This window comes from Polypterus senegalus, chromosome 13, assembly GCF_016835505.1.
Source record: "Polypterus senegalus isolate Bchr_013 chromosome 13, ASM1683550v1, whole genome shotgun sequence".
Taxonomy (NCBI): domain Eukaryota; kingdom Metazoa; phylum Chordata; class Cladistia; order Polypteriformes; family Polypteridae; genus Polypterus; species Polypterus senegalus.
The window spans coordinates 97,927,251-97,949,799 of record NC_053166.1 but is presented as its reverse complement, the minus strand read 5'-3'; the positions used below and the strand labels follow the sequence as shown (position 1 = coordinate 97,949,799).

Below are 22,549 nucleotides of genomic sequence, written 5' to 3'. Positions count from 1 at the left end.
AGATATACACACCTCCCAGCCTGCAGTATTAGAAAAATCTTTTCTCTCCGTTGACTTCAGAAACTCCTGCAAACTAACAAGTCGATCATGATTTGTGTCTACCTGCAGGAAAAGAAATGAACTGATCATTTTAGACCTGTTCCCAACTGAATAGTTAATGTATACATCTATTTTAGACATTCCTGGTGATGTGATTGTGATCTACAATCTGCCACACATAAGCAAAATGCTATTTACTTTTTATGGTAAATGATATTCCAATTATTAGTGTACTATACTGTATCTGGCAGACAATTTAGGGCGTATCCTTGTGTTTTTAATTTCACTAGGAATGTGGATGTAACATCAGATTATAATATTCATAACCTTTGTAAAAATATTTTTCTGTGACATATGAATATGTCAAATTATCAGAAAAGACTACTGATTACTGTATATCAAATTATCAGAAAAGACTCTACTCCCCCACTATTGCACATATACTTTATTTTCCTAATATAACACATATACACACTTTAAACTAGATGGAATGGCAAATAAAGGAATTCCAATCTAATTACGTAAAATACTATATGGACCGTAACAGCAAGAGCTCACATTATAGCACATAACCTAAAAGCTATGCATACTTTGATTTTAAGATTTTATGAATACTATCATTGCATTTTCCAACAACTTCAACTTATTTTTTGTACAATGCTCTTCACTGAGTGATGGTACAGAGTTATGTGAACAGTTTTCGGTTAACATACAATTATAGACTACAGTGATCCCCCGCTATATCGCGGTACAGCTATTGCACCCTCGCTACATCGCGGAGTTATTACTATTATTATTACTAGGGTGCGCCGCCCACTGCTCGCTTCGCTCGCCCACCCCCAGGTTTGCTTTACTGGATAAACAATTTAAAGAGATTGTCATTTGCATATTCTCCCCGTGTCTGCGTGGGTTTTCTCCGGGTATTCCGGTTTCCTCCCACAGTCCAAAGACACGCAGATGCATGGTGATTCTAAATTGTCCCTAGTGTGTGCTTGATGTGTGGGTGTGAGTGTGTGCACCCTGCCTGGGGTCTGTTTCCTGCCTTACACCCTGTGTTGGCTGGAATTGGCTCCAGCAGACCCCCGTGACCCTGTAGTTAGGATATAGCAGGTTGGATAATGGATGGATGGATGTTATTTTCATGGGAATTTTTACATATGCATTATTTTAATTTTTACTTTAAAACTTTTCTAAAAACAATATTTGTTCTTTATTTCCTGCCCCGGGCGAGGTTAAATCTTTCTTGCCAGACTTATAACGCTGTTCACGTTGTGGGGGGCGAGGTGGGTGGGTCTGAACGCATGTTAAGGAGATGCGATTGGTTCAGCTGCTGTCTTGCTGCTGGCCAGCTGTGTGTTCTGCTTGTCGTGCTTTGCGTTAATCACTTAAAAGCATGTACAGCAGCTGTCTTTTTGCCATTTCGTGTCTCTGCCACTAGCGTTCTGAAGGAGGGAGTGAGCTTAATGCACGCTAAGGAGAACCGCTCAGATCATTTGCTGGCTTGCTGCAGCTGCAGTGTTCTTCTTGTTGTTGTTTTAAGATCTGGGAGCACCTGAACTGTGTCTGCCAAAATCATTCTAACAAGTGCTAGGTTAGATGTCAGTGAACTGGTTTTAAATTGTTTGTAAGTAGGGTGTGACATGTAAAAGTCACTGTATCTTGGGTTTTGCTTCCTAAGGTTGTAATGTCTAGTCTTGCATGTCATCAAAGTGTCTCTCCGAGATGATCTGGTCTCGATTGCTTCGCTCAACCCCATCTGGAGGTGCACTACGCTCCTGCCACTTCGCGTCTCACCCGCTCACGTTGTGAAAGGGGGGAGATGAACGCACGCTAAGGGGAAGCAGACGGATCAGCTACTGGCTTTGTGCTGCTTTTGTCAAGATGCCTGTTCTGCTTCTCACTCTGTGCATCGATCATTTACAAGCCTGTACAGCAGCTGTCCTTCTGTCTCATTGCCTTGTCTTGCGTGACATTAAAATGTCTCTTGCGGGATGTCAAATTGTCTTCCAAGAAGATCAAGCTTTTTCTCCCTGCCAAGATTTTTTTTTTATGATAAATATGTTACTCATATCCTTAGTGTTACTCATATCCACATATCATGTGTTTAACTAAAAAATGTTTATTTATATGGTCTTTCTATATCGCGGATTTTTTAACTATCGCTGATGGGTCTGGAACGTAACTAATGCGATAGGCGGGGGGTCACTTTTTACCAATTACTAAATACAGAATGAAGACCATTTTCTGCTACTACACTCTTCATGTACTCAATGATATTTCAGAAGTGCACTACCTAAGAACATTACACAATTATGCCACTGTTACTATGAACTTTAGCAAACATGTCTACAACTTTGTGTGTGGTTATCATTAAAGGAAAGAAAATACATAAGTAAGAGCAAAACTCATTTACAACTATACTACGTTATCTGAGCAAGTATAATCATGTCAGCTTCACACAGATTTTCATTAAATTTTGCATCTCACTGATACATCAATGGAATTGATAAAATAATCCTGAATTAAGACAGCAATATCCATGTAACTCATTAAAATGGGATCAATATAAAATGCCTGTTTTATTACGTTTCAATAAAAAGTTGTTTTGATGTCATCCTTAATCTCCTACAGAAGCAACAGTCAAGTCATTTTGTGTAGACAGTGTAGGAAAGACAGACAAACTGACATTATCCATTCTGTTGCTATGGCTAGAATGCAAATCCTAGCTTAAAAGACAGGACCAGACACTCTTATTGTCCGTCTCAGTCCGCATGGTGGAACCCCCTCATTGGAATTCAGCTTTGCACCTTATCTGATAAGACAATTAATACCCAAATTCTGAAAAAAGGACCATAACTCTAGATCTGACAACATTGAGGGAGATAGCTTTGCACCAATGTTTAGCCAAAAGAATGGACTTATTGGAAGGCCTCTATTCCTTCCTTTAAAAATACCAACCACACCTTAAGTAACTGCTTTTCTAATAAAACTATGGCACAGTCTAATCAATTTTGTTAGACCATTGCCAGAACCCATAGCTGATAGGGTGTGGGTTCAACCAAGCTTGAAGCAAACCCTTTACTCCAGAGGGCAACTTTGCTGAACCGGATGGGTGGAATATCTATCTATATTGGGAGTTTGGACGGGGATGCCATTACTCCAATCTTTCTGAGATTCAGCAAGTGCATGAGCCAGATAGACAGATTGTATGTAAATCAACTGTTTGCCTTGCTAACAATGGGGGCTGACTGATCAACAGGAAACCCAGCAGGCATAACTTTGCTATCAGCCAAGGACACTGTGTATAAAATCCTCAAAAGAGAAACTGTAGAACCAACCGCAACCAGCAGGTGCTACAAAGGAAAAGATGGAGCCATGCACCAAAACAAAGAAAGTGCGCAGAAAATTCTTTCCTTGTCTGGAGAAAGTTGACCAGGAATGGAGAAAAACATTGCTCACCTTAAACCTTATGTATTACTTTGACTCCAAAAACTATTAATTGTAATTTTATGGATAGGACCAAGCCAACTAATGTATTATGGAATTGGTTTCACTGTAAGGTAATAGCCTTGTGAAGGATAAGTTCTAGCAGTTTCTTGTCCTTCCATTTCACTTGCATAGGGCACAAGCCTCTTTCCAGATTAGGTGAAAAAAAGTGCTACGGCTAGGCACTACATGGCTACAGTGCTGCCTATCTAGATGACATTGTCATCTACTCCAGCACAGCACAGAATGTTCAGAAGGTTATTACCTTACTATTCAAAGCCAGTCTCAACAAATACGAAGAAATATTTCTTTGGATTGACAAAGGTCAAATATTTAGGGTATTTAGTAGGAGGAGGAAATTAAGAGTGTTCCAAAATCATCACCATTCTGAACTGACCTTTCTGGAAAAACAAAAAGCAAATAAAAGCTTTCTTAGGGTTAACGCCTCACTTCTCTGAAAGAGCTATGCCCTTGATCAACATCACAAAAAGCAGGCTACAAAATGACTCTTGAAAAACCGGAGACTGCATTTTTTGATCTGGTATTGTTATTCCATGATTTGTCTTTGCCTTTTATACTCTGTGCTATAGCGGGCCCACAGCACAGATAAAGTGGCTCTTTTTAATAAAAAAATAAATAATTGGCTGGTTCATTCATGAAGCTGCGGGGAGTTGTTAGAGTATCTGGGGCAAGACGCACCTGCCCATGAGGGTGCGGTCTGTCTCAGTTGCTTCATTGGCTTTCTGTGGTGCGAGATTGAGATGCTGCACCAATGGAGGCATACTGTATGAAGCAGCGCTGGTATGAGATCAGAAGGAAAAAAGACAAGAGACAAGAATAGAATGGAGGTTAAAGGGGGAGAGAGAGAGAAGGCATGAAGCAAAAGGAGCTGGAGCTGGAGCATGTGAGCAAACGAGCTCAAGATTGGGAGCAGAGGCAGACAGCTGTGTGGAGAGCCCTTTAAGGGAGCTGATGGCTAATGTCCAGGGGCTCCTGTAGAGAATCGCTCCAGCTAAGTGAATCAGGGAGTTGGAATGACCAGGTGGTGCAGACGGCTCACTGTAGAAGTCTAGGAAGGCAGTGGGAGACAGAGGTTCAGATTAGGAGCCCCAATGTGAGTGCCATGGCCTTATTTTACTTACATAAGGTTGTCCTGAGTAAAACTAAGCCATTGCACATAAAAAACGAAGACACTGCGATAAAATATGAAACCACACACTTAGGAATGTGGGACTGAATTAATAATATACATCTGCAATTGCTATTAAATTATTTTGTTAGGTAAGTTACACAATGGATTTCTCTACACCATGGAATACTCCATGAAAAAATGGAATATTCTACGAAAAATGCAATGTCTTACTTTGCACAAAAAAGAACTGATCTGTAAATTATTTAATTAATCAACTGGAAATTGCCTCTGAGAAACAAAAGAGGGCTAGGACTCCCCTGTCATATGTGAAGTTTGCTGCATTTTCCCTAGAAGTGGGCTTTTCGTGTTCATTGTTCAACGAGTTTGATTATCAAAGGTTGCTTCAAGAGAAAGGCATTTATGAAACAACATACAGAACATGTTGACAGTGGCACCAGCACCCATACAAGCTACCTTGGCAAAACAATTCAAAATGACTTAATTCCTTAAGTGAGAAAGTAAATGGGCATACAGTGAGTGACATCAAGCAGTCCAAATATTACTCGATTATTTTGTATTACATACCTGATGTTAGCCAAGTACCCAAGATTAAAGAGTATTCTATCAGATTCATTCCAGGAACAGAGACAACAGGAGAAATTTTGTCTTCTCCTGCCCTGGACAGACTAGAAGAACTAAATATTTCCTTTGATGATTGCAGAGCAACTATATGATAACATGAAGGGGAAGGATAAAGGTTTTCAGACCAGACTTCTTCTTCTTCCTCCTTGGCTAATCTAATTAGGGGTTGCCATAGCAGATAATTTTTTCCATACCTTCCTCTACTCTGCATCTTGCTCTGTCACACCCACCACCTGTGTGTATTCTCTCACCACATCCATAAACCTCTTAGGCCATTCTCTTTTCCTCTTGCCTGGCAGATATATTCTTAGCATCCTTTTCCCAATATACCCAGCATCTCTCCTCTGCACATGTCCAAAACGCAATCTTGATTCTCCGACTTTTATCTCCAAACTGTCCAACCTGAGCTGCCCCTCTAATATACTTGCTCCTAATCCTATACATTTTCATCACATCCAAGGCAAATCTTAGCATCTTCAACTCTTTCCACCTCCAATTCTGCAGACTGCTGCTGCAAAAAAAACCTGAATTCTCTTTGTGCCATGTGCTGCCCGCACCCTAAATTTAGTGGTAGCAGGTGCAGCCAGAGGCCCAGGAGATTAACATTGCTTTCTTTGGGCATTTTTAAAAGCTTTACAACTTCTTTTTATCTGCACCTCAAATGTGAACTATCTTGATTTGTTCATTTTCTAATGCTTATCCAGGACTGGGTTCTGGGAGCAACAGTCTTAGCAGTGAGGTCCACCACCCAAAGGATGGACAGGGGCCAGTGTGCGATATAACCTGAAACTATCTTGATGAAACATGCAACATCACAGCATATGTTTGCATTGTGCTAGTTGAGGTGCCAAAGCAAAACCTTATTTAGGGCCCCAAAATGGTTAGAGTAAGCCCCTCATGTAGTTATAGTAGAGGGAAGAAGCTGGCTGGTATTTCCTGTGGGTGAAACCTTTTTTTTTTTTTTTTGAGGAATAAAAAAAATAAAAAGAAAAGAAAGGGACTTAGGACATATAAGGAAGAACACTGAGGAGTGCAAAAAGAAAAGTTCCATGTAAGTGATGTGAAGAGAAGGAGAATGTAAAACAAATTACAAGAAAACTATAGAAAAGAAATAAGTTTTTTTTTGCCACTTTTCCTAATGGACAATAAAATATATGTCTTTGTATTACTAGGAAGGATTCAACAGTATCAGTTTGCAAAATGTGGACAGCTTTCTCATTTTGTAACCCCCCGAATAGTTAAGTGATTTAATGAGGAACTATTTGAACAAATCATAAATCGTCCACGAGTTTAAAAAAATCAAGGTTTCATTTTGTGCCATATTGCCCAGCCCTAAACAAAAATTGAAGACCTGTTCTTTTTAATCAAATTCTCAAACAGAAGTTGGGACACTGGTGCAAATTGTTTGCTTCACCTTGCAAGGCTTAATTAATTAAGTTAATTGCTGTAGAACATCTGTAGATTGTAACCTATTAATTGTGCCCTGAAGAAGGCCCATTTGTAGCATTGAGTAATTTCCCTCTTTTCCATTTTTGCTGACCTAAACTTTAAATTTAACACTAGAATCACTGAAGCCTAAAACTCATAATCCTGGGCCACCTTAAATTCCTTTGCACCTCTCCATTAGCGTCTTTTGTTTTGTAAATGTGTCAATCAACACAAGCAGCTTGTTATCCCATCCCCCCAACGCCGCAAAAAAGGGCAAAACGTTCTTCCAGCTAGAGTCTGGTTTATCTCTGTGTGAGGTGCCTGGAGTTGTATATAGAGTAAATAATATACCGTTATTTGGAATACATGCATTTCAAGCGCGTTCTGTTTCAACAATGATTTATGTAAATGTAGGATGACAGGAAATGCAAGAAATGTTTTTGCATGTTATAATACTAATAACATTTTGACATGATTTGAGTCTGTAACAGCTGGTGTAAATTTATGGTACTTATTCTTTTTGTTTTTTAATTCAGTTTTATTCTCTCAGTCATGTTCATGCTCCCCCCAATCTGACACTGTTATTTTCAAATAAAGACGTGCTATAACAGAGGTGAATTCAGATGAGGATGAGCAGGGCATGCCGAGCTTACCGAGGTATCATGCAAAGTTCTGTTTGTGATGGTCTTTACCTAAAAAACATGTATATGTTACTTATATAAAAAAACATATTGAATGTTATTTACCTATTTATCTTGATTTATTTACTTATCTTCCTACAGTGTAAAGTCACAAGTAGACCACAAAGTTTCCTGTGTTTGATCGACACGGGCATGCTCACAAAGTACATGTGTAATGCAACGAAAAGTGCGACAGAATCTTCTACCTGCTGCTATAGATTCTTCAGTATGAGAGCGACTCTCCACGCTAGTGTTTAGATCTAGCACTGCCATGCTGATACTCCAGTACGCAAGTAATGGTAAGAGAATGCAGTCACTTCAGTATGCGAGTAATGGTACGAGAATGCAGTCAGACTTTTTTTTTTTCATATCTAAAAACTAGAATGGCAAATTGCTTGTGTACTATAGTGACTATAGCTGCAGATGAAAATTCCATTTTACTTTATGGTGCCAAGCACAGTTGTGCTGCGGTTCAGCAGTCTATTAGCCAACGAAAATACTGTGAAGAACCTGTCTTTTGTTACAGTCCTGCCTTTGTGCTGTCTGATAGCGGTCACGGGACATTGTATCTTTGATTGCCGGTACAACAAATAGTTCTGATCAGGCATCAACCACAAAATCAGCTGTGGTCATCGCTGCTCTTAAAGAATGGAGATAAACAGCATTAACTCAGAGGGTGAGAAGCAAGTTTGTTGTACCACGTGAATGTCACTGAGGGAATAAAACTGAATAATAAAAAAAGTGCTAACTTTTACAAGAAGCCAAAATTTACACCAGATGTTACAGACTCAAATCAAATGTATGTTTTTACTATATTATAGTAATAACAATAATAGCAGCTCACTTACTTTAGTTATATTCTTGAATAAAAGCGCACGTGTTTATTTGATTTTTGGACTAAAGTCTTCACGTCATTATTAGCATAACAATGAAAAAGTTTCTGTTTTAGGTATGTGTTCAGCATTTCTTGTCTCGCATTTCCTTTCATCCTACACTTACCCAGATCTTTGAAGACACAGAACACACATGAAATGCATGTATTCCAAATAATGATATACTGTATTATTTACCCTATACAACTCCAGGCCCCTCACACGTAAATAAGAAGTCTTGGCTTGAGCTGGGAGAACGTTTTGCCCGAGTTGAACTGCATCAAGGATGGGGGAAATGGGATAGCAGGCTGCTTGTGCTGATTGACACATTTGCAAAACAAAATATGTTAATGCAGAGGTGCAAAGAAATTTAAGGAGGGCTGAGCTTATGAGTGCTTTCATAGGTTTAAGTGATTCTAGTGTTAAACCTCTGGCAATTTACTGCTTAGCTTTTTACCACTTTAGATCATTCACTGTATTTCAACTGATAGAACATGTGGAAAAATGGAGGTGTTCTAAAACATGACTGGTAATGTATTATGAGTCATATTTATCTTAATGTAAAAGCACAATTTTGTAACAGTGCATCCTTTTGGTAAATTTGACAAAGTAAATACTTTTTGGCTTCAATTTGCTTAACTGTTGGTTCAAGAGAAGTACAGATCAAACAACCCCCTTTTAAAAATGATCTCAACCATGGCCTCCAGTGTCCTAAGCTGATGACATATGTATATTTTCCATAAACACAACAGAATGGTAGTCCCTAAAAGAATATCATTTCGATGACTCAGTGTGTTAAACCAGCTATGACATAAAATTGATCTAATTTCCTCAACAATTTGCACTGTTCTCACCTTGTCCACTTCTAATTGTGTAAATATGTTTGTTAAAATTTTCCCTTTTGTAAATCTCATTAATATGCTTCTGTAAGTTTTCCATAACTTTAAGGGGTTCCAGAGATGGCATGTAAACACTATAAATAACTGCTTTCCAATGCTGCATCTGTTTCTAAATTAAAGCAACAGTTTGATTCTCCTCTACCCAATAAATACTAGTTTAACCATTTTTACAAAATGCACCTTGCCCCATATTCTGTCTGAAATTCAATAGTACCATAGTGGCAATACAGGCAGCGGTTATGTAACCAATTTATATTTCCAATGATTTTTCTTCTGTACAATGTTAAATACCAGACCAAACCAGAGCAGACATAGAGAAGTCCTCATACAAACAAAACCATTTTCTCATTCATCATACATGCAAACCTCCACAAAGTCAGCCTACTGGTTTATTTAAGCTGTGGTCTGTGCTAAGCTCCCATCATTGTTTTCCCACTAAAAGTAAGTAGTAATCTGCGTTAAACATTAGGTATCAATCCTCCCCTTGCCAGTACTACTGTCATTAATGCAAGACACTTGCCCCCTGTTGAACTTCATGTGAACTGCAAGGGTTGTAAGCCAAGCTGCACTTTCTAATTCACAACTGTACTCACAGCCACTTTCTGCATAAGGTACTCCATTCCTGATTGTGTTATACTGTACTACTAACTACTTGGGTCCCAAAAAGCCATAATACAGATTATTATCTCTCTACGTCCACCAACAGTTGCTAGTTTGAACAATGGCCATAAGTGCCCCAATTCTGAAAGCACTGTTAAACACCAGCCCATAAGCTTTATTTAATTCTCTGGTAGCAGAGCAAATATAAAAGGACTATGCATCCTTTTTTATGAAACTCCCAACAACACAATGCCATCAACAGTGCCCTTCATAGTGTTTGGGAAAACAAACATTTTCCTTGATTTACCCCTCTGCTTCAGTTTAAAATTACAAAGCAAACAATTCAGATGAGATTAAAGTGCACACTGCAGACTTTAATATACGGGTATTTTAGTCACACCATGTAAAAATGACAACACTTTCTATACACTGTCCCCCCATTTCAAGGCACCATAATGTTTGGGTCAACAGGTGTCACAGTTGTGTGTATTACTAAAGTGTGTTTCATTGTTTCATCAGTGTAGCCATTAATTATACCTAGACTTGTTTCTACCCTTTGGAGTCAAAGAAGCCAATACAAGGCTAATAAACAAGCATAAAACCATTAGAGGCATCAGTAAAACCCTAGGATTACCTTAATCAACTGTCTAGAGTATCACTAAGAAGAAAGAACTCAGTAATCACAAAGGGACTGGCTGGCCAAGGAAGACCTCCACTAAATGACAGAAAAAACCTCAATATGGTGAAGAAAAAGCCCCAAACACCTGTCTGACAGATCAGAAACAATCTTCAAGAGGCAGATGTGTATGTGTCAGAGACTACTATCCACAGAAGACTTCATGAACATTAATACATATGCCATTCTGCAAGATGCAAATCACTAGTTAGCCACAAAAACAGGATGGACAGGTATGCGAAAAAGCACTTAAAATATCCTACAGAATTCTGGAAAAATGTCTTGTGGATAGACAAGACAAAGATGAACCTATATCAGATTGATGGCAAGAAAAAATTGTGGAGACAAAAAGGAACTGCCCAATATCTGAAGTACACTGCCACATCTGTTAAACATGGTTCTGGGGCTGTTATGGCGTAGGCATGTATGGCTGCCACAGGTACTGGCATAATTCTGTCTTCACTGATGATGTAACTGCTGATGGCAGTCGCACAATGAATTCTGAGGTATACAGAAATATCTCATCTGCTCAAGTTCAAGTAAATGCCTCAAAACTCAATGGATGGTGCTTCATCCTACAAGATAAGGCAACACAGGTGTTTTACAAAGCTAACAAATTGAAAAATCTCGAACGGCCAAGTCAGTCACTCGATTTAAATCCAAATGAGTATGACTTCCATATGCTGAAGAGGACACTTAAAGGAACAAGCCTCCAAAACAAGCAGGAGCTGAACATGGCTAAATCAAAGGCTTGGCACAGCATCACCAGAAAAGATACTCAGCACCTGAAGATGTCTGTGAATCTCAGACTTCAAGCAGTCATTGCATGCAAGGGATATGCACCAAAGTACTAAATATGACTGGTTAAACATACCTATCATTGCTATGTCTGAAACATTATGGCACCCTGAAATTGGGGACCATGTAGAAAAAGTGATGTAAACTCTACATGGTATGACTGAAATGTACGCAAATACCCTTAAATTCTGCAACTGGAACAATCTAGATGAGAACAGTCCACTCAGCAAATAAAGCTCACCAGTCCTATCCACTTATTTCTCTCTATTATAATAAAAAAATCCTGGGACAACAGAAGACTTTTTAGCCTGGGATGAGACGTGACTTTTTCAGAGAGATACTTTCACATCCTGCAAGATGATACTTTGTGCCAAGAGATTTAACCACGCCCAGGGCTGGAAATAACAGACAAAGAGTAGATGACAAAGTAGAAAATTGTAAAGAATTCAAAAATGTTGGCGCGATACACATGCAGAGCAGGTTATAGATAATGAAAGTACTTAAATTCGAAAGTCTCAAAAAATTATAGTAAAGATCGCAATAGCTTAAACAAATGGAAATTATTGCTCAGTTAAATAACAGAACAGCGAAAAGAGATTGAATATATTGTTCAGATTTAAACTTTAAGTCAGAGACTTGTAGATCGTCTAATTCGTGTTGCCATCAGGGAAAAATAGTGTTTCTTCTCAATGAAGAGGCATATCCACGATAATTATTGTTTGGTGAAAGTGAAATCAACATATGTGAGTGTCAGAGATGCAAAGTGTCTTTAAACTGTGAAGCAGACAGATAAGTCAAGAAAAACCATGTCTTTGTCCTAAACATTATGAAGGGCACTGAACACAGTGAGAAACTTCAAGCCATCCTAGAACTATGCAGTTGGCTAGGTGTCTTGCTACAAGACCATGGCACACACATACAAAGTGTATGAAGATACCCTTTTGGCAACATTTGGGAGGTATACTGTCTGACAAAACTCTGAAACCAATCAAGTCCCCCAGGAAAGCAAACTGATCTTGGCTGTTCTGTTCTAATAGAACAGGAAAACATTTGCTAGGTTAATTACTGTATTCCACCTCAACTACATTTATAATGTCAAGTACTGTTGCTGCCAAAGGTGTTGCCTTTCTGACCAAAGCTTGGTAATCCACTGTGATGCTCCAAGAGGCATTTTGTTTATTTACTGGCCATACTGGAGAATTAAAAGGGTTTGTGGCAGGCCTGATGACCCCTACTCCCAGTAACTCCTGCACTGTTCACCTATTTTCTTCTTTTCCCCGGCAACTACTGTAGTACTGTTCAGCACAGAGTATTTGATCTGGTTCAGGAAAGGCCAGCAGCATCCACTTGCAAGCTTTATTTCCATCCTTTTTTACTGAAATGAGTTCCAAATCTCCTACTCCAAAACAAAATGTACCCAATTCTGTTCGAAATGTCCTTTTAAAATGTCTACGCACAGAATGTACTCATTAATGGTAGAAAACACCTGCCTTTATCAGACTGAGCCACATCTTTCTAGTAGGCCAGTGGTTTTCTGGCCAGGTCTCACACCTTGAGCTCTTACTGAAAGTAATAATCCTTAATCTGATCTAAATATATTACTAAGTCCGATACTATACTACTATGTTCTCTCAGCATAGTTAGCAGTGTGTATTTTTTATATACTAGCTGTGCTATAAAAAGCCCGGGGTCCTACAAACGATTAAAGGCACTGGTGGTGGTAATCCAACTCCACAAAGTGGCGGTGTATACTAGCGCCTCTTCTCTTCCTCCCTCTACAGACCAGATGACTGACAACCTGACCACCTCTGACATCACTTCTGGTGTCTGTCCCCGTCACTTCCTGCCTGTTTTGCACTTAACAAAGTGCTGTCATAGTTTCCAATCTAGTATGAGAAAATATACAGGGGTGTGGTGTCGCCCCAACTCTTTTTTTTTTCTTTGTCATCCTTTACAATGCAAACTGAAAATTACTCACTTATATGATATCCAGACATTACTCATATCATTCACACAACCAAAAACCTGAAGCAACAGTAAAACTAATACATAAAAAAGCAAACAAACACTATCAGAAAAAATCTATCAAGATTTCACACATGCTGCAAGGGGCATAAAATAATTTTACTATTTTAAACAATTGACAATGCTCTAAAGAAGCAAACACTATTTATTGTCATTTGCAGTACAGTGATCCCTCACTATATCGCGCTTCGACTTTCGCGGCTTCACTCCATCGCGGTTTTTAAATGTAAGCATATCTAAATATATATCATGGAATTTTTCGCTCGTTCGTGGATTTCTGCAGACAATGTGTCTTTTAATTTATGGTACATGCTTCCTCAGTTTGTTTGCCCAGTTGATTTCATACAAGGGACGCTATTGGCGGATGGCTTAGAAGCTACCCAATCAGAGCATGTATTACGTATTAAATAAAACTACTCAATGATATACGATATGCTTCACGCGCGGTGCTTGATTGTTTGCTTTTCTCTGTCTCTCTTACTCTCTCTCTGCCTGACGGAGGGGGTGTGAGCAGAGGGGCTGTTTGCCTAGAGGATACGGACGCTCCTCTAAAAAATGCCTCTTTATCACGGTGCTTCTGCATACTTAAAAGCCCAAAAGCACGTATTGATTTTTTGATTGTTTGCTTTTCTCTCGCTCTCACTCTCTCTCTGACATTCTCTGCTCCTGACACACATTCTTTGAAGAGGGAGATATGTTTGCATTCTTTTAATTGTGAGAAAGAACTGTCATCTCTGTCTTGTCATGGAGCACAGTTTAAGCTTTTGACTAAATGGTGTCTAGAGGGCTCTAATAATGTTAACAGTGTGGGAGAGTTTATAAGGGCTTAAAATATATAAAAATAACCATACAAACATATGGTTTCTACTTCGCGGATTTTCATCTATCGTGGGGGGTTCTGGAACGCAACCCCCGCAATCGAGGAGGGATTACTGTACCTCCATTAAACATGAAAGGACTTTTACCTGGTTAACTCTTGATCTTGGTCTTGGTCTTTGAGGGCTAAGAGTATTTTCTATGCAGGTCATTTGGGAATAAAAGCATACTGTACTTTAATTTCTCAGGCAAAATATGCTAAAGGAAAGAAGTTAAAGAGCAAGGAAAAGTGAATGCTTCTGTGCAATCAGATTTTACCTTATGTCTCAAAGTGCCTCAATTAGCAAGCATTTATTGACTCTTGTGAAAAACTTTGAAAAGGGCTTTACAGATTCTAAAACAAACCAGTGTTATGTGATGCTCAACAGCCTTCTTCATCTTCTAAGCAGTAAGATGATTTTCTTATAAATTCCATTGTGTGGAATAATTGAGACAAATTAAAAAAAAATGCTTTCTGGCAAACAGTTTAATGTGTGTGATAATTGTATTGATCTGAGATGTTATTTCTGTCTAAATATATAATTTCAAATTTTGTTCAGTTTCAAGTGCAATATTTACAAAATCAAGTGAATAAAAGCTCAGACATAGTTAGGAAAACCCTTTGTGGTTTCCCATTCTGTTTTTTACCCAAAAATATCATTGTATTTGTTTGAGCAGTAAACAATTTATTATGTTGCAGGAAATGAGTATGGAGAAGATTTGCTTAACCTAAAAACACTCTTATTTAAATTAATCTGGAACTTAAATTTGGTCCTTGCATTAAAAAGGGAAATACTAGAACCTAAACATTTTCAATTAAGCAAATACAGACCCCCGTGACCCTGTAGTTAGGATATAGCGGGTTGGATAATGGATGGATAATTTGTGGATTATATTTTGCTAAACAGAGAATATGTTGTTAAAATAGTATTTCAGTTATTGTATCTCAGCAATTACAAAATCCACTATATAAACTGGGCATGGGCATGGGAAACCGTTACAGACAAAGTCATAGGATTTAAAGGTCATGTAATTTCCTAACTTGCTTAATCTATTAGACCACTGTGTTTCTGGAACCTGTCCCAACCAGCATATACTACCAGTCAAAAGCTTTAGAACAACTCAGTTTTTCCAGTTATTCTTTAGTACTAGGTTGTTGTACTGTGTTAGCCATTATTTTTAGTTAGCCAATAAAAGGTGTCATTTTGCTTGGCTTTTCTCTCCAGTTATTCTTCAAATTTATTAGTTGAAATGCAATGAATGACCTAAAATGGTGAAAAAGTAACCAGTAAACTGCAAGAGCATTAAATTTAAAGTTTATATGTTAGTAAACACTGAAAAATAAGGAAATATCAGAATTTTAAAAAATGAGCCTTCTTCAGGGAACAACTAATAGGCTACAACACACAGATGTTATGCAGCAATTAAAGCAAATTAAGCCTTGCAAGTTAAAGCAAACAATTTGCACAAGTGTCTGTTGGTTACTTAAAAACCCTCTGTCTTAAAGCAGAGTTGGAACAGACGGTGTTACTAAACCCTCTGAAGTATTACTTGCACAATACTCCAGTGATAACTGCAAAAAAAAAAAAAAGGGCAATTAACAAATTAAATAAGACAGAGCATTATTACCCTTAGATGTGTAGGCCTTTCATCTACAGATATTGTAAAAAATATTAAAGTGTCGATGATTATGGGGTCCTACATAATCCAAATGCAATTAGAAACTGAAAGGAAACCATTATCACACTAATGCAGTATTATTTGAAGACTTAACAGCATCAGATCGGATGTAAATTTATGCTCACAAAGTTAGTTAGGGTAAGATCAGGAGTTGAGGGAGGGTGTGAACGTGAGTGTTCTTGGCTCACCTTGCACAGGAACTTTGTTGTGACTTCTTACAAGAAAAGACAATGGAAAAAGAGGATACAACATCGTCAAGCTTCTGTTACAAGACCACTGCTTCTCTCAGGAAAGCAAACCTTCTGTCGGGTGCCCCTTTAATGTAATCGGAACCACAGCATAGAGAGAAGTGTGCACATTGCAACAGGTACACATGTCATAAATGTAGGAAGGACAGTCCTTAGGAGTGTGGGAACTTTTAACATTTGAATTTGATGATTGCATATAGTGCAGAAATGACCTCTCTGTACTATTATTTCCTCTGCATGTCCTAGAGTACAAAAGAAACACCACCATGCACCAAAATGTGGAGACTAGGCAAGATCGGGGATGACACAAAAAACATGGTCACTGATTACAACCGCAAAAAGGTATGCAAATGAATATGAATAATGTTGCCACATTTTCTGAAATTTATTATACAGGTCATAAAATTAATTATTCCAAATATCATATATACCTATGTCTCTGTCTTTGTCAGTGCGGCTTTGACATGATTGACCATAAGGTGCATACTAATTCAGCGTGAGCAGGAACACTCAATAAAACAAAATAAAAAAAAGTGACAATGAGACACCAAGATAGCATGATTCACCAGTCTTTGTTTGTCAGCTTTTATCCCTCCAGATCAGAGACTTTCCAATTTCATTGTCTTTTTATTGGATAATATTAACAATTAAATTAACAGCAGCTCACTACTCAAAACTGTAAATTTGTGAGGCGGCCACTTCTTGATTACAAATTTTGCACCGCGGAAGTGGTCATACCCTAACCTATTTATATTCTTGAATAAATGAGCACTTGTTTTGTCATACCTGTACCTTTTGTGAAAGTGTTTATTTTATGTTTGGGCTTCAGTCTTCATACATTATACATTTCATGTCAAAATTTTGTCGTTAGTACTATAACATGAAAAAAGCTTGTGTTAGGTATGTGTTCAACATTTCTTGTATTTCCTGTCATTCTACATTTACATACATCTTTGCAGACATGGAACAAACATGAAATGCACGTGTTCCAAATAACGATATATTATTTACCCTATATAACTCCAGGCACCTCACACCCAGATAAGCAAGACTTGAGCTAGGAGAACTTTTTGCCCTTTCTGTGGCACTGGGCTGATGGGATAGCAGGCTGCTTGTGCTGATCATCACATTTACAAAACAAACAACGCTAATGGAGAGGTGCGAAGGAATATAAGGTCACGTGGAATTCTGAGTTTTTTCGTATGCTTCAGGGAATCTAGTGTTAAGAAAGCTAACAGAATATTGGGTTACACAGCACAATGTGTACAGTACAAGTCAAAGGAGGTTATATTGAATTAGTATGGGAGAACTGTGTAAACCATTGAAGAAAGTCCAGAGGAGAATGACTAGGCTAAGTCCAAGACCGCAGGGGATAAATTATCACTAAGGCTAAAACAGCTGAGCCTTTTCAGTTTAAGCATAAACGAGATACAACAAGAACAAGAACACAAGGGTACAATTATAAACTTAAGGGTAAATTTCACACGGATATTAGAAAGCTTTTATTCACACAAAGAAGCATAGACACATGGAATAAGTTAGCAAGTAGTGTGGTAGACACTAGGACATGAGACCTTCAGAATTTGACATAATATTATTTTGGAGGAATTAAAAGGATAGGACTGGAAAGCTTTGTTGGGCTAAATAGCCTGTTCTCATCTATATATTTCTAATATACAACACTTGTGTTTGCATTAAGCAACCCAACTGTGACAATGGCATATTGGCTACTTCATGTGCGAGCCATTTCAGCATTGTATGTTGATTTCTATCATTATCAGCCAATCAACTACCTATTTTTTATCTTATAAGCTTTATTTAGTCAATTATAAGACTAAATATTAAAATCTAAATGCATTTAAACACTTTTGGAAACTGACCTGGGGCAGTATCAGCATCGTCCAAACTAGCATGCCTTGCGTGCCCATGTCAGAGCCATGTTTTGTATCCATCTTACTTCATATAGATTAATTGGTAACAATTTTTTTTCTATTTTGCTTCTAAATTTCTGCAAGAAAACTTTTGTAGCAATAACAGATTGGTAAATGCTTTCCCAGGCCACAAATAGCATTAAAGTGCCTTGGACACAGGAACAGGAGGAAGTACTGAATGGTTGTATTACTGGGGTGCAAGAGTTATTTAAAAAAATAAATTCTGCTCCTGAAAACCTTTGTTTTTGGTTGCCATTAAGGAGCTATGTAGGAATATTTAAAGCTTTTTTTTGTTTTAGAACATTTTTTTTCCCCCTCGCACAACAGTAAACGTAGTATTTGGAAAGTATTTCGGAAAAGTTCCTTTTAAAAGTAGAGTGTTTGAAAACATTTTAGGAAAAGTTCCTTGTTACTTGCACTTATTTTGTTATTGGTATTCAAAATTAGTGTCAGCAAGGAGAAGTGGTAGCTATAACTGACAAGTTTACAAGTAAATAACCGGTGTTGTGGTCACGAACTGTTTAACAATAATTTGTTAGTGGGGAAAAGTTAAGGCATATAAAGAATAATTAGATAGAGCACCATATAGCACTTGTAAGGTTAAGCATTAATGCTAGTGGAAAAATGAAGGCACATATGTTTACCAATAGGTAAATCACTGATTTGTAACTGGTAATGAGAAGGGCTTAGCACGTAGCGTAGACAGGTGAAAGTGTCAGCAGGAACAGACAAAGCAAATAACTAAATAAGTTGCAACTGTTATATTAAATAAGTTAACCTTCTTAGTAAGAAGGAGTACTATATAATATGTTCTTCTGGATAGAACAGTTCTTAGCGGTAAGGAATGTAGTGCAAATAGGAGGTAGATAAAGGATGTTTAAAGGGTTCATTAATAATATAATGTTCAAAAGTTGTAAGCAGAGAGCTCCAATGAAATTAGTAATTAGTAATAAGTCAAGCACAAATTAGTAAAATAGACATAGTTTTTCAGAAGCGTAAGGGGCCAGAAGTAGTAAAATAACCTTTTGTTCTTTGATCTAAGTAAATAAGTCGCATTCAATATTCAGTAAGTGAGTCTTCTTGGTAAGAAAGGGTATAGAGTGTAAAATGTTCTGCTGGATAGAACAGTTCTTAGTGGCAAGGAATTTAGAGTAAATAAGAGGGAGATAGTAACAGTGTAAGAGAGCTCCAATTTAAGTAAGTAATAAGAGAAGCAAAAATTAGTAAAACAAGGAGAGTATTACAGAAGCTTAAGGGGCTAGAAGTACTAAAATTGCTGATTTTGTTCTTTGATGTATTCTTTTTTTAGTTTTATAATTTTAAATCATTTGCACTAAATTAAAATGGAAGTTTGAGGAATGTTAGCAATCCAAAACCAAATGTTAGTACTGAGGGCAGTGCAAATCAAGTCCTCTTGGATGTTGGACTATTTGGAGAATAACTTGGAGGAGATGCCAACTGATCTCGCACCTCAAGCTCAGGTTCGCAGAACTGAAGGAGTAGTTGGTTGGTCTGCGTTATAATATAGAATTGGCAAACATGGCCTAGGTGTTCTTTAGAGAGATGGTGTGCACACCTATACAGTAGGTGGATCACAGTCATAAGGTGCAAGGCTAAGGGTGCACACTGTCCAGGGGCATCAACCCCAGAACTGGAAGTGTCAAACTGTTTTCAGGTCAATACAGAACTAGACGTTGTCTCTGGAGATTCTGAGGTGGTAGGCCGCCATGAGGAGCCCCAACAGGCCACCTCAAATACAGTCCCCAGAAAGAGAGAAGTTGTACAGTGGGGGGTTCAATCATTATTGTTATTAAAGTGTACGTCAGCTCCAGAGACAGGAGGTCTTGGACGGTGTGTTGCTTTTCGAGTGCACAGATGGGAGATCTCCCTGGAAGGGTTGACAGGCTCCTCCTGGCCAGAGAAGGTTGAATTCAGTTATCATTGTTCACGTAAGAAAAGTGATATCCAAAATGCAAAATCCAAGTGCAATCCAAATTGAAAGAATTGTAGCAGGCTGAGGTGCAGAACTGACAAGGTAGTGTTCTCTGTAGTTGTATTTGTGTCACTCGCCAGTCCAGGCAAGACTGAGGAGAATAGTTAGTGTTGGACAGAAGGAAGGGTTTACATTTATGGGGATTGGGACTCCTATTGGGACAAGTGGTTTGGGGAGTGAAAGACAGGCAAGATTTAATACTGTACATGAAGGTATGAGCAATAGTGTAATAGTGGAAAAAATAAAACAAGGGAGATGGACCTGTATGTAGCTGAGCATAATTAAGATATTATAGTGACAACATACATCTGGCTGAAAAACAAAGAATGAGAAAAGTATAACAGATACATTTTTAGGAAGGATAGACAGAACATAAAATGAAGAGGGGTTGCTATTTATATCAAACAGAGTTTAAATGCATCCCTTCTTCAGTTGGATGATGAGCTATACAGTGGGTACGGTAAGTATTCAGACCCCCTTAAATTTTTCACACTTTGTTATATTGCAGCCATTTGCTAAAATCATTTAATTTTTTTCCTCATTAATGTACACACAGCACCCTATATTGACAGACCCAAAAAAAAAATTTTTGAAATTGTTGCAGATTTATTAAAAAAGAAAAACTGAAATATCACATGGTCCTAAGTATTCAGACCCTTTGCTCAGTATTTAGTAGAAGCACCCTTTTGAGCTAATACAGCCATGAGTGTTCTTGGGAAAGATGCAACAAGTTTTTCACACCTGGATTTGGGGATCCTCTGCCATTCCTCCTTGCAGATCCTCTCCAGTTCTGTCAGGTTGGATGGTAAACGTTGGTGGACACCCATTTTTAGGTCTCTCCAGAGATGCTCAATTGGGTTTAAGTCAGGGCTCTGGCTGGGCCATTCAAGAACAGTCACAGAGTTGTTGTGAAGCCACTCCTTCGTTATTTTAGCTGTGTGCTTAGGGTCATTGTCTTGTTGGAAGGTAAACCATTGGCCCAGTCTGAGGTCCTTAGCACTCTGGAGAAGATTTTTGTCCAGGATATCCCTGTACTTGGCCGCATTCATCTTTCCCTCAATTGCAACCAGTCGTCCTGTCCCTGCAGCTGAAAAACACCCCCACAGCATGATGCTGCCACCGCCACGCTTCACTGTGGGGACTGTATTGGACTAGTGATGAGCAGTGCCTGGTTGTCTCCACACATACCGATTAGAATTAAGGCCAAAATGTTCCATCTTGGAGTTTGCTTAAAGACACCTGAAGGACTCTGAGATGGTAAGAAATAAGATTCTCTGGTCTGATGAGACCAAGATAGAACTTTTATGAAAAGAATATCATCAAACATATATATGTAGGTTTTAAAATATGCCTGAATTAAAGTGTGACATAAAAATCATATACATATATATACATACATATATACATACATATATATACATATATATACATACATATACATACATATATATATATATATATATATACATATATATACACATACATACATATATATATATATATATATACACACATACATACATATATATATATACATATATACATATATATATATATACATATATATATATATATATATATATATATACATATATATATACATATATATATACATATATATATATATATATATATATATATATATATATATATATATATATATATATATATATATATATATATATATATATATATATATATATATATATATATATATATATATATATATATATATATAGTGGAGGAAATAATTATTTGACCCCTCACTGATTTTGTAAGTTTGTCCAATGACAAAGAAATGAAAAGTCTCAGAACAGTATCATTTCAATGGTAGGTTTATTTCAACAGTGGCAGATTGCACATCAAAAGGAAAATCGAAAAAATAACTTTAAATAAAAGATAGAAATTGATTTGCATTTCATTGAGGGAAATAAGTTTTGAACCCCTACCAACCATTAAGAGTTCTGGCTCCCACAGAGTGGTTAGACACTTCTACTCAATTAGTCACCCTCATTAAGGACACCTGTCTTAACTAGTCACCTGTATAAAAGACACCTGTCCACAGAATCAATCAATCAAGCAGACTCCACACTCTACAACATGGGAAAGACCAAAGAGCTGTCCAAGGATGTCAGAGACAAAATTGTAGACCTGCACAAGGCTGGAATGGGCTACAAAACCATTAGCAAGAAGCTGGGAGAGAAGGTGACAACTGTTGGTGCGATTGTTCAAAATGGAAGGAGCACAAAATGACCATCAATCGACCTCGCTCTGGGGCTCCACGCAAGATCTCACCTCGTGGGGTGTCAATGGTTCTGAGAAAGGTGAAAAGAATCCTAGAACTACACGGGAGGAGTTAGTTAATGACCTCAAATTAGCAGGGACCACAGTCACCAAGAAAACCATTGGAAACACATTACACGCAATGGATTAAAATCCTGCAGGGCTCGCAAGGTCCCCTGCTCAAGAAGGCACATGTGCAGGCCCGTCTGAAGTTTGCCAATGAACACCTGAATGATTCAGAGAGTGACTGGGAGAAGGTGCTGTGGTCTGATGAGACCAAAA

General features: G+C 37.9%; 1 protein-coding gene across 3 annotated transcripts in view; it reads right to left on the bottom strand.

Annotated features, from left to right (window-relative positions):
- nucb1 (nucleobindin 1) overlaps positions 1 to 22,549 on the bottom strand; it is an 83,056-nt gene that overhangs the window by 2,975 nt on the left and 57,532 nt on the right. For all 3 annotated transcript variants that reach the window (XM_039774562.1, XM_039774561.1, XM_039774560.1), the window contains exon 10: positions 13 to 102. In XM_039774562.1, coding sequence (XP_039630496.1) covers positions 13 to 102 — 90 coding nt within the window. The remainder of the gene's footprint in view (positions 1 to 12; positions 103 to 22,549) is intronic.